At 38.5% G+C, this 12806-nt stretch overlaps 1 protein-coding gene across 2 annotated transcripts; it reads left to right on the forward strand.

Moving 5' to 3' along the window:
- The first annotated feature begins 8001 nt into the window (after window positions 1-8001).
- On the forward strand, window positions 8002-12105 carry LOC147326218 (sterile alpha motif domain-containing protein 3-like). Of its 2 annotated transcripts, none has more exons than XM_086302583.1 (9): window positions 8002-8121; window positions 9055-9251; window positions 9421-9579; window positions 9738-9825; window positions 10021-10176; window positions 10648-10854; window positions 11115-11286; window positions 11415-11494; window positions 11599-12105. In XM_086302583.1, exons 1-9 carry the CDS (start codon window positions 8089-8091, stop codon window positions 11893-11895), a joined length of 1389 nt encoding a protein of 462 aa, XP_086158709.1. In that variant the 5' UTR covers window positions 8002-8088; the 3' UTR covers window positions 11896-12105. The 2 variants fall into 2 exon arrangements, with proteins under 2 accessions (XP_086158709.1, XP_086158710.1); XM_086302584.1 differs by having other exon boundaries at window positions 8009-8121; window positions 9125-9251.
- Window positions 12106-12806: the final 701 nt, after the last annotated feature.

Genomic DNA, 12806 nt, shown 5'->3' on the forward strand with positions numbered 1-12806 from the left:
GGAAAAAGGACCCAGAATTTGCTTGCTGTCCCGCTTGGTCAAAAAGCGCAGTCTGGCGCATGCGCAATTAGGAACATAAGACTCATTGTTTGGGGGTATATTTTACTGCATTTTTTAATGTAATGTTGTAACTGTTAGGGAAAGGGTATAATTAACCCATTACTTTATAATTCCTTGGCTGAGTGCAATAATAGAGAAAATTTTACATGATTTGCATAGATTATATATACCTCTCTCCAAAATAGCTTTTATCAGTGTGGCACATCTGACATACTGTTTTACTTTTGTCCATGACGAGCTTACCTTCAGGGTCATACTTCACATGAAGACCAAAATAGTTCCAAAGGCCAGATCTGAATGAGGGTGGGGGAGGTTCAATTTGCAACAAGCTTAGCTTTTGTCTTGCTAGCTTGCGCTGTGCTCAGTGGATCTGCGCTCGACAGTGCAGCCTAGGCAGAGTAGTCGAACACAGATCCACTGAGCTCTCAACACAGACAGCATCGTCAGAAGAAAAGTTGATAAAATAAATTTAAAATTTTATATTGTTCGATACATATGCATACCTGAACTGAAAGCACTGTATCGAACGGTTCAATATCGATACGAGTATCGTTGCACCCCTAGTGTTTATGTATATTATCTGGTCCTTTTTGGTTTACTTTTTGCTTTATTTTACTTTCTGTGTTTTTCCTTCTGTGTTTTCTCACTTTTCCAAGCATTTCTATGACCTTGATTTCTCTCTCAGTGTTTCTCAGGTCACCGCTTATACTCCATCTTCCAACTACCTTTGGTATTAGTGTTTTGGACTCTCCTGTCACTGTACACTTTGTTCATCGAGATTAGTCTTGCAATTTCTAATATTTGTTGTTGCGTCAAAGATCTTAATTTACTTATTTTTATTTTACTTCACATTGTGCAATAACTAAGTGAGAAAAACAATTTTTGCATAAACAGCATACATCTTCTACTTCAGCTTTCAGTTGCTGCCACAGCAGATTGCCTACCTCCATCATCATCCTCAGCAACAACAACCCTTTGCATGTCCTTCTTCCCTTCCAGGAAGCCCCTCTGTTTTGTTCTGTTTTTGTTGTTTTGTTCATGAACTAGTTCTTACATAGTACTTTTCTACTCTCCTGGAGCCTTCAAAGTACTTTATACAACATGCCTCATTTACCCATTTACACAAGCATTTTTCTACACCTTTCTACACCTTTTTCTACACCTAAGTGCTCTTTCGCTTACTCTCTTGCTTGCTTCCTCTCCTCACCCCCTAGGTTCCTGCAGATGGCTGCTCCCAGAGGTGGGACCAAGTCATTGTTTTGCAAGTCTCAAGTAAGTCTCAAGTCTTTATCCTCAAGTCTCAAGTCAAGTCTCAAGTAATGTCAGGCAAGTCAGAGTCGAGTCTCAAGTCACTGGTGTAAAAGTCCAAGTAAAGTCACAAGTCTGAAATTTTGAATTTCAAGTCCTTTCGAGTCTTTAAAAAACCCCGAAAAAAGCATGTTGCAGTTATGCTAAATGTAAATATTAGACCATGTAATTTTTAAATCTGTGTTTTTCTCAACACATGACAAAATAGTGAACTTAGAAAATATACACAAATTGTGAAATTGCACCTCTTTAAAATGCAGCTCAATTAAACCTAGCTCCAAGAATAATTTTCACCGACAGTTCTGAGATAAGCTGCATGTTATTCTTGGATGCGGTTGTAGGACTGGCTTTAAAATCGCATGACAAAAATATCATACATAAATAAATGATTTTTTTTTAAAATATCATTTTAAAAAAAACTGCATCACCAACGTAGCCTGGAAAACATTTGCTAGTTAGATGAAGTCAGCTATCTCATCGTAGCATATTTATATGCATATTTATAATCATACGGTTCTTGGAGTGAGTGCATACACTCATGAAGTTTAGTAACTTCAGGTCACTGCAACAAGCCCAGGTACAGTTTACCGACGGATGGGTGCAGGACCTTGAAATGCACCGTGTAGAAAGTAAAGACCATCGTACGTATCATAAGTTTACCAGTCTCACAAATCGTCGTCATAAATACACATTCGTTAACAGTTTATTAATATAACCTTTGAGCTCAATGGTAATTAATTAGCAGTGGAAATAATTTCTGGTACGTGTTACAGAAATGTAGCAGTGACAATAATATTGTATGCTGTAATCGTACTGGGCAATTAGTGATACAAAACAACTGTTTTACCCTGTGAATAAAAGTATATGTTTTTGTCAATGTACCATAATAACAGAAGCGAAACGCAATATTGTGTCAGGACAATTCACTATTTATGCACAATAAATAAAGGAGCATAGCGCGACAATTTCTGTTCAGCGCCAGACTTGCTTGTAACCTATATCACCAATTATGTTAAGAAAAATGACGCATTAACTACAACAGCAGACTGACCTTTGTGGAAATGCTTGGAGCAGACTAACCTGTGAGCTGGAGTGTTCTGAGACGTTATATTTTGTCTTTGAATGGCTGCAATCCAGGCCATCCGTCGCGTCTTTGTTACTTCGGAAACATGGCTCGAACAATTTCTCTTCAACGACGTAATCCGATAACAACCGATCTCTTTACCCGTCGGCTTCCCGTGGCTGTCATGCGACCGGCTATTGCAGTTAATAATACAACAGCTTCTTGATATTTTTGTGTTTCTTTTTATCGCTGTGTGACTGATTTCAATTGAAAGCCTGCGTGCGCTAGTACCGCTTGCCACGAGTTCCCAGAATCCTTTGCGGTTCTACCCGTGAATGACGTCACATTTTCAATCTCTATATAATATGCATGTTAAATTTTATATTTGGGGTAAAATATCAAGTCTTTTCAAGTAAACCGGTTCAAGTCCAATTCAAGTCCCAAGTCATTGGTGTAAAAGTCCAAGTCAAGTCACAAGTCTTAGAACATTTTTTCAAGTCAAGTCTAAAGTCATAAAATTAATGACTCGAGTCTGACTCGAGTCCAAGTCATGTGACTCGAGTCCACACCTCTGGCTGCTCCCCCCTGAGCCTTGTTTGTGCCAGATGTTCCTTCCTGTTAAAAGGGAGTTTTTCCTTCCTAGTGTCTCCAAGTGCTTGCTCAAACAGGGTCATTTGGTTGTTGGGGTTTTGCCTCATGCACTAACACAGCTCTTCTCTTGGCATGCGCTTCTAGATCTTCAAAGACACAGTGAAACTCCTGACTTTCTCTATACTTTCTCAATACTCCCAAAGCAATCGTATCTGTAGGGCTCTTTCTCAGCATAGTGCTGCTTAGTGAACATACCTCGCTTCTTAACCTAGCCTCAACAACTCTTACCCATAGCTTTACGGTATGACTCATTGACTTTATTCCCCTGTAGTTACTAAAGCACTGCACATCACCCTTGTTCTTGAAAATCTGTGCCAGTGCTATAATGTCTCCTTTTCTCCAACAAATTACACATAAGTTTATGCTTCATCTTTTGAACAACCATGAAAATGCTGCAGGTAAGCTTCTGCCGCCAGTTCATAAGCTCGCACAATACTAGCTTTAACAAGGCCACAGTCTATACTCTTCTTTATACTGAGTGATGAATATGCCTCCTGAGCTTTACCAACTAGAAAAAACTAAAACAGTAAGGTCTAGCAATTCTTTGATTACACGTTCAAAGTGCAGAAAGTACTTTTCAACATCTTTCTCGCTGAAAGGGGGGCCAGATTATTGTTTTTACAAATATCAAAATTACTCATTTTTTCATGGTTGGCACTTTGGGTTTGAGCTCTAAGCTCCATCTCATTCATTTCTCTTTCATGTGCATGCCTTTGTTTTTTTTGTTTTTGTTTTTTTTGCTCACACCACCTTGCCTGCTCCTTTTCCTTGCCTCAACCCTTAATTCTTAAAGACCCAAGTCTTTATTTCCAGCTCCTTTAATCCTACAACTCTGTCCTGTATCCTTTCACTCTGCTGCAACTGTTCTGTCTCTTCACCTTCAGTGGTTAAGTCACAGAACAACTCAAACACTTCAACTAGTATCTCCTGTTCAGCCAGACCACTATTGCTTTTGACACAGAAAATCTTTAAATTCCTTAAATTACCCTGAGGACCAAAACTGGTCTACCACAGATTGGAGATCTTTCTTTATGCAAACTAAGAGTGCTATGATCCATTTGTATTTGCAGTTCTTAGGTTCATGTTCATTTAGTCTGTTCCCCTTCATGCTCTGGTTGGCTTGGTCTCCTCTGTGTTCTCCCCAGGCAGTCATGTCTCTCGCCCTCTCTATTCCCTCGTCTATCATGTTCCCATGTCTGTTTATCACCCGGTTCCAGAGTCAAACCTTTGTCTTTTAGTCTGCATCTCAGTGTGTTTCCTGTTTTATTTTGACAGTCTCTCGTCCTGTGTTCGTTGTGTTTAGTTTTGCTTCCTCCCTGTATCATTATGTATGATTAGTTCTGGCTGTGTTTCCCTCCTGTTTCCTATCCCCTCGTTATCCTCTGTGCATTTAGTCCCCTGTCTTCCTCTGCCTGTTGTCTCGTAGTCCCATGTTGCGTTGCATGTGTCACCGTGTTCCTGGTCCCCTTGTTACTGCCTAGTCTATTCCCAGTTCATGTTCCCAGCTTTCATTTTCCAGGGTCAGGTTTTTGCTTCCTTGTATTTAGTATTTGGTTTTGTTTACAGTGAACAAAAGTTGACTCCTTTTCTCAATTCCTTTATGTTCCGAGTCCTGCAACTCAGCAATTCCAACCTACCTGATGTGGTAACACATATATGACCTTTGTGAGCCAAAGGTGATGGGGTAGGTTTAGATCATGGGACAAGTCTCCCAAGTTTCTCTATAATGTCTTTAATATTATAATAGAGGCTCGTCCCATGATCTAACGCCAAACATATTAGTAGACACAGCACGACAGTGAGAGTTTACACGCCACTGTTTATTGTAGGCAGATAATCAGATAAATGAAGAGCCTAATGCCAAACACCACGGAGCAGGTTAGAGGGAGTGTGCTAAAACAAAGGACCAGCCTGTATAAGCCCAGCCCACAAGCCAGCACAAGTGCCAATCACCTGCCGTAGCCAGGGTTGATATGGAAACCGAGAACACTGGGATGTAACATATGTTTACAGCAATTTGCAGCATACTCGCATTTCTCACATGAACTTAACTACAAACAGTTTTCGTTATGACCAAAGAATTCAACAGATGTTTTCTAAATACAAGCTGCGGCAAGCTTCATGGAGCTTATCAGTAGAGCTTGAGGGGAAATCCCCACCTCCCACCGCCTCCACCTCCATTACATGGTTACATTCCTGGCCTGGCACTGATATGGGTATGGTCTGTGGGCTGCTGACAGCACAAATTGCCAGTAAACAAACAACTGAGCCTTCGCCTGATAACACATGAAAGAGAAAGGGTCTTCACAGTGGCACCGTGTGTGTGGGCAGACAGTATGTCTTCATACCTTTCTGCGGTGCATTTGTCTCTTTATATGCCATCGGCGCATCAGAGGATTTCCACTGAGGGGCCGACACTTTGAAATCCTCCTGGTATGTTTGTTTACGTCAAGCGCTCGCATGTTTCAGGGATCACATCTTTTCTTTTTCCCTTTCTTGAATTCCCCTCCTCGATTGCCTCAAGGAATTTATCAACTCCTTATGCTTCTCACACACACACACACACACACACACACGCACACACACACACACGCACACACACAGCCGCACACTGAGTGGTTAAAACCTCTCATATGGTGAGGACTATATAAGGTTATTAGGAAGAATTTGTGCAATATATGTAATCCAACATCACAAACACAGCACGGAGAGTTAGATCTTGAAATAAAATCTGAATATTGAGAGCTGGTAAAATAAATATAGACAAGCTGTCTTAATCAGTTTTGGCAGTAAACAAAGTGACAAATATTTGTTGCTTTGCAGTGTTCTTTTCAGCACCTTCCATCATCCTTTTGAGTTTAATGGTCAGGCTAATTAGGTCTTCGGAGAATACTGCTGTCAGACGTGTCAGAGTTGTCACTAGAAAGGAACCCAGAGAGACCATAACAGACTGAATTGATGTCTACAAGACAATCCCTCCAAGTGTTGTTCATTTTAGACTAAATGAGCCTTTGCTGATATTCCAAACAGAAAGCTAAATCCCATGGGTTCATTTGATATGTATTAGTTGTCTAGAAGCTCCCTCATGGCCAAGCAACCATGCTCTACAGTACATTTTGGACTCCTATACAACTGTTTTGTTTTTGTTTTTCATGCTTGTGAACTCATCTTGTACCTATCTGTCCTCTTGTTTAACCAACACTATTACATGTCATAGATAAACAGTAAATGAGCATTTTTTAATTTGGGTTTAGTCTGACTAGCTGCTCATTGGTTTGGTTCACTTGGCTGCAAGCAACACTGGCTTTAAATGAGTGAGTTAAACCACTGAAAACATAATGCAGTGACAATAAAAATACATATCAGTGTGAATATTTGTAGAAAGAAGCCCTATGACAGCTGGGATAGGCTCCAGCGCCCCCCGCGACCCTGAAAAGGATAAGCGGAAGCGAATGGATGGATGGATGGAAGTTAATTTCACAGCGTTTCCAAACAGAGAATAAATATTATGAATATATCATAGCCACAATCAAAGACCCAAGTCTGGCTAGTGTTACAAGGTAGTGTACTTTAAGCTAAAACAGACACCAAAAGCACGGTGATTACATCGCCATGTAAACTCACATTTAGTAAGTCAGTGTTTTATTTACGAGAACGATAGGTGCATATTAGGACAAACACTAGTTTTCTCTCTTACACAAAGAGAGCAGGAAAGGTTTCCCATCTACCTCTATGTCATTCAACAAGAATGTCACTGAAATATCAAGTCTTAACATGTCGAGCCATGAAAGCTTTCTTACTGAACCGGAACATACTTTAGGAAAACGGTTATAACAGAGTTTCAGTCAGGTCTGAGTGGACCTGAAAAGCAGTCAGATGTAACTGACAGAAAATTCAGCAGACTCAACATATCCTCACAAAGTCTGGTCAGTGATCTGGACTACTAATGCCTCACGGTGATTCATGCAGGAAACAGACAGAGAGGTGAAGTTTGGGAGGGCCAAAGTCTACACTGTCGAATCATTTATGCATTTCAAGTACTTCTCTTTCTTTTCTTAAACACTGTCTAATAACCTTGTCACACGTGACGAATGCTCTATGAAGACATTTGAAGTGGTTCAACATATTATAAAACAAACTTTTTTCTTTTCTTGTCTAAGCAAAGACTGAATATAAAGGATGGAAACAGCCTACAGATCTAAAAGGGGAAGTCAGTGCGCTGTAGTCTTTCTAATAACCAGAAGGGGGCGATTCCTCTGGTTTCAAAAATAAGTTTGGGTGTGTAGAAGTCTACACAGTCAGAAATAGGGGTACAGAAGGGGTACATTACTGTGCCCCAAGGTACAAAAATGACATTAATACAGTCTAAGGACAAATATTGGACCTCGGGGTAACTATCTGTACCTTTTTTAGCGTCTGAAAGGTACATACATGTTCCTTAATTGTGAAAAGTACTTATTTGTACCCATTCTTTCAAAAGATAAAGTACAGGTTGATTAAGCTCTTTTTGATTAGAGGTTTTTTTTTTTAATTCTTTTTGACAGTAATTTACTTGCAACTGTATTGATTTAAGCATATATTTTAGTGTTTTTATTTTATTTTTTATTATTTTCATTGCTGTTGTTGTTTTTGTATTCCCTGAACCCCCCTTATTTTTAAGCTGCTTTAAGAGCAATGAATTTATTTGAAAGAAAAAAAGTAAAAATGCATTTAAACATTTTTTTAAGAGAGTGTTTTTTTTTTAAAGTATAACTATTTGGATGAATTACAAAAAAGCACCCTTATTGAACTCGGAGTGCGAGTTGAGCCCATCCTCACAACATCAAACAAAAGTAGAAGAAGAAACTCAACGAATAGCTGGTGGATTCTAGAATTTTCTGTAAATGCAGCAGGTGCCATTTTGTTTTATCAACGGACGGAGATGGATTACGAACTTGCAAGTCCTGGTGTGCTCTGTTCACTTTCAACCGAGGAACTCGTAACAAAAATACAAGAGTGGGGCTTAGATGTCACCGAAGCTGAAGCTCAGCATTTCAGAGGTAAGTTTTATTTAAAGAAAAATGTAGCGTAATTACTAATTATTGGTTTAGCCTAGCTTAACGTATATTAGCAATTTAGCTAGTTTCGGCACTCTCTTAGCTCAAATTATGTCTCTTCACAAACGTTTTTATAAACGTTTCATGTGTAAAGTTGAGGTCACAGTTCTGAAAAATGAAAAATGTGTACACATAGTATTTGTATAAGTTTGAACTTATATATGTGGTTCGGCCACAGTCTATGGGTTCGGTAACCCCTGCGCAGCGGAACGGCGCGAAATTTGATTCCCTGGTAGCTGAATGCAGTTTACGGTTAGTGTATTAATGGTTTAATAAAATCACGTTTTTACATCCATTCCAAGGCCATCAACACACACTGAATATAACGTTTAAAGGAAATATCTTGACGCTGCACTTGTTTAAAATATAACAAGGGTGTCGCAGCTGGGGTTTGATAGTCGCGTTTTAAGCAATGTGGGAACTTTTTCAGCATGTAATCTGAGCTTGTAATACGGCCCTGCGGGTGTTATCGCTATAAGTAATCGGTCTGAAAGAACAGACGGCAGAAACTGTCGGAAATCTGGAGAAAGGAGTCACCTTAGTAGTGAATATTAACAAATTACAGCATTCTAGTCTTTTTTTTTTCTTCCAAACTTGAAAGGGCACAAAAGCATGCTCAGACTCTGCTCTCCTGTGTCCAGTAGTCCCAAACAAACATCTAAATTTAAAAATGAAAACTTTGCATATCGAGAGGATTCACTCTAAAAATTTGGTTTATTAAATTTACTGATTTTTTTTAATGAATATTTCTTTGAACTGAAAGAAGTTGTACAAAAGGTTTTAATGTGTGTGATATACGGTTTTTACCCATGTAAAAATGTGGTGATAAATATCCTTACATGGAATTTAGAGTTTGTACTACCATTTATCTTGCAGACAATGAGGTTGATGGTGACACAGTTGACTGCGGTCTTACTGAGACTATGGTTGCATACCTTTTTCCAAGGATCCTTCAAAAAGCAGGTTAAATTCAACCAATTTGTGTCAAGGATGAAGGAATCTTCAGTGAGGCTGACTCTACAGACTGTCTCTCCAGAAGACTGGCAACCATCTACTTCGTCAACTTCAATAAGGTATTTTCTTATTTATAATGAAGTTAGTATGTCTGAAGCATACATGTTGGCCGTTATGCACTTTTAGGATTTAGTTAATATGATCATTGTTTCTACCATATGTATTGTTACTGTAGTGTTTTATACTTCAATTCATGCAATAAAAACAAACACTTAACTGTTTTCACAGCAATGAAAATACTTTGAGACTGCCAGCCTCTTTTGAAATTCCAAGATTTCCCAAAAATCTGCAACTAAAACTGGACAACAAAGAACCGTGCCATAAAAATCCAAGGGACAGACACACAATAATCAGAGTTCTATATGAAGCTGTGGCACAGTATACTATGTAAGTTAATCAGGGTAATGTTAGCTTGTTGCTTTAGAAAAAGCTGAATCTGTCATATTGAAAATAAACGCTACATTACTAAGAAACAATAACTGACACTTGATAAAGTTTGTTTGTCAGCAGTTGCTCTAACACTTATGTTTCTTCTGATATTACAGGTATCCCACAAATTCTGAATATGTGCAAGCTGTGAAGACGCTGGTAATGAAGTATCCTTTCCTCAAGGATCGTGAGGGAAATGGTTATGTAAGTTAAATTTAAAATTTGCATAAGGTTCCTTCAAGATTACAAAGTAAAAGTGAAGCTTTTTTCAATCTTGTTTTGTTAGTAAGACAATCTGTAGCCTCTCAGTAGGTTTGTATGGAGTATGTTTACTGATTCTTTGTTGGGTGTATTTTGTGTAGATTGTTTTTACAGTAACTTATGTTTCTGTTCAACAAGCACACATGGCATATGTCTTTGAGACGTAAATTCAAATCAGAGCGGGCACCACTAGTCGACAGTGAGGCAGTGAGACGTTGTAAGGAGAAGTTTGGTTCTACGAGGAGAGGGCAGCCTAATAAATGTCAACGAACAAGTCAGAGAAATGTTTGTCAGGTTGGTGTGAGGGACATCTTGAGCTATAAAATGTTCTTGCATCTGTTATTGCATCTAAAACTAAGGATTAGGGATGCAACTGTACCCCTTTTTTCAAACCGAAACAATACCAATACTTGGATTAGAGCACTTGCTAATACAAAGTACCAGTGCTAATACTTCTACCTCACAAAAAATTATTAATTGGAAGGCGCTAAAAGAGGGTGAACTAGATTTTAAAAACAAACAAACAAAAAAAAAACATTTTAAATATGACTCCAAAACTAAAATTTCAAGTTAACAATTAAGATTTTATGTGAAATTATTTCAGAGTTTCCATATTTTAAATATTGGTTCATGGTATCGGTTAACTTTAACCGATACAAGTTCTTTGTGATGCACAGATTGTGTCAGCTCTAATTGTATATTTAGTCTTATGTTGGGTTTCTAATCTGTTTTGACTTTCTCTTCTCACTCTTGCTTTCTTTCAAGGGACCATGCGTCCAAGGAGAGGATTTATTATCCATAGACGCCCACTTAAAGGTCTTACAGTGCCAATATCAGAAGATGCAACCAGATACCATGGTGGTTCATAACCGTATGCAGCAAACGTTTGCTTGGCGGCAGAAAGAAATTGCAGATGGTATGCCTGTGGAGGATGTGTTGAAGAAGTACCCCTTCTTAGGGATGCCTACTGGTGTAAGTCAGAAAGCTGAATTGAACTTGGAAATAGCTGTCACATTTAACATGTTTATAGTAGTAAATTTTATTTGCCCTTGACCTTGCTTTCATCTGTCCCTCTTTCCTTTTTTTGTATGTTCATGTAACTTCTTACAGTATTGTTGTTAAATTCTATAAAAAAATAATTATGCAGCACCATACATAATTAATATCAACTTTAGATTATTTCATTTTCATACACTGTTATTTTGTACTGAAAATGAATTTTTTACTTGTAGCTGTGCAACGAACTCGGGTGGATCCAACCAACAACGGGTAATGTAAGCCAGCAATTTCGTGAAGGGCTCTCATGTGTTGCAGCAAAGGTGATTGACCTTACACGAGGGAAAACCCCACTCTACCAGCTCTACCTTGATGCAAGAGAGGAGGCTCTCACTGATGACCTACCAGGTATTTGCTTTTTTTTTTTAACTTCAAGGCTTCCATTTTATATAATTTTTATAGGTAACTGGAAATGCCAGATAAAATGCATGGGTAATCTTGTGTTGTTGTTTTTTTTGTTGTTGTTTTTTTGGCAGATCTTGACACAAGGGCTGCACTTTTATTCCTGCCATACGTCTTCAAGGAGAAACTGGATCTCTTTGTCATACTTGGAGAGGTGTGTGTATTAAAATATTTAGTCTATATAAAACGAAAACAAATGTATCTTTTGTTAAGAGACTAAGATATTGCTTTCCTCTACCTTCTCTTTTGACTTCAAAGGTTCATCCTAAAACCCCCTATCCAACTGTTCAGCTACTTCATGAAGACTGGAAACCAGTGTTCTCAAGAAGCGCTCCAAACATTGTGAAGTTGGATGGCAGTGAAGTGTGCAGAAGCTCGTGTATTTTTGAAGGAATCATCTCTTCTTTCTGCTTGTATTTTGTCTTCAACCTTGCTTATCCAAAACATCTGAAGAACACCCTGATTTTTCTCCAAAAGTACATTGTGAAAATAGATGAGGGTGAGGACCGGCCTCTGCCAATCACAGTCACCAGACAAATAAATCTTCTGTATTGACCACCATGCCATTGATAGTGAATGGACGGTGCTAAAACCTGGACAGGAAATTGATGTTGCAGCTTATGACACATACTCTGTTGATAACAGTTTGTATGTAACAGTTAAGCAATGTATTTAAGAAGGTAATAAATGTGACAAGTATTTTTGACTTTGTATCTTCAATTTTTCAAATCTTGAGAGGAAAAATATAGGAAATCTGTGTGTAGATACTGAACCTTTAGAAAGACATTTTTGTACTCCTTTTAAGGGTTCTTTTTTGTACTTTATACTAAGGGTACAACTTTGCCCTTTAAAGTACAGGTTTGACGTGTAAAAGGTACAAATTACAAGGGTACAAATCAGTACCCACAGTTTAGGGTACAGAACGGTACCTTAGAGGGTACCACCCCAGTGACAAGACATTGTACCCCTATAGGTACATTTCTGTACTTTAATTTCTGAGTGTGTATGGTAAAACAACCCTTCATTTTTCTTGATTTTTTGATCTCAATAAAAAATTTTATAAGGATGAATTTATCATTCTCCATCACTAGCTTAAAATCATACTGAATACAAAATGAGGTTCACTCATTGGACTGGACTCTGCGTCCACTTAGAGGTATGTTTAAGGCTGTGGCTACTGTCAAGACACATTGTTGCACATCTGAGGGTGCTGTGCCTTTAGTTGCACTGCCAGATGTACCCCTCCTAATTAAGTTTTATCTATAAAGCTGAAGGCTTTACAGTAGGATTCACTAACCAGTGGGTGATGTCATGTTAGCTACATGTAGCTGAATTGTAAGTTTATTCATTTCCAACAAAATGAATGTTGAAGTTTCAGGTTACCAAGTTACCAAGCCAAGGAACCTAAAGGATTTAGAGTTCTGTAAACAAGAGGGGCCAAAATCTCTCTTGAGATGTATCCAAAC

The sequence above is a fragment of the Aulonocara sp. 'chitande type north' Nkhata Bay genome, linkage group LG7 (genome assembly GCF_057382095.1).
Source record: "Aulonocara sp. 'chitande type north' Nkhata Bay isolate Kocher_YH1m ecotype deep benthic linkage group LG7, A_spYH_male_GT1.1, whole genome shotgun sequence".
Lineage (NCBI taxonomy): Eukaryota > Metazoa > Chordata > Actinopteri > Cichliformes > Cichlidae > Aulonocara > Aulonocara sp. 'chitande type north' Nkhata Bay.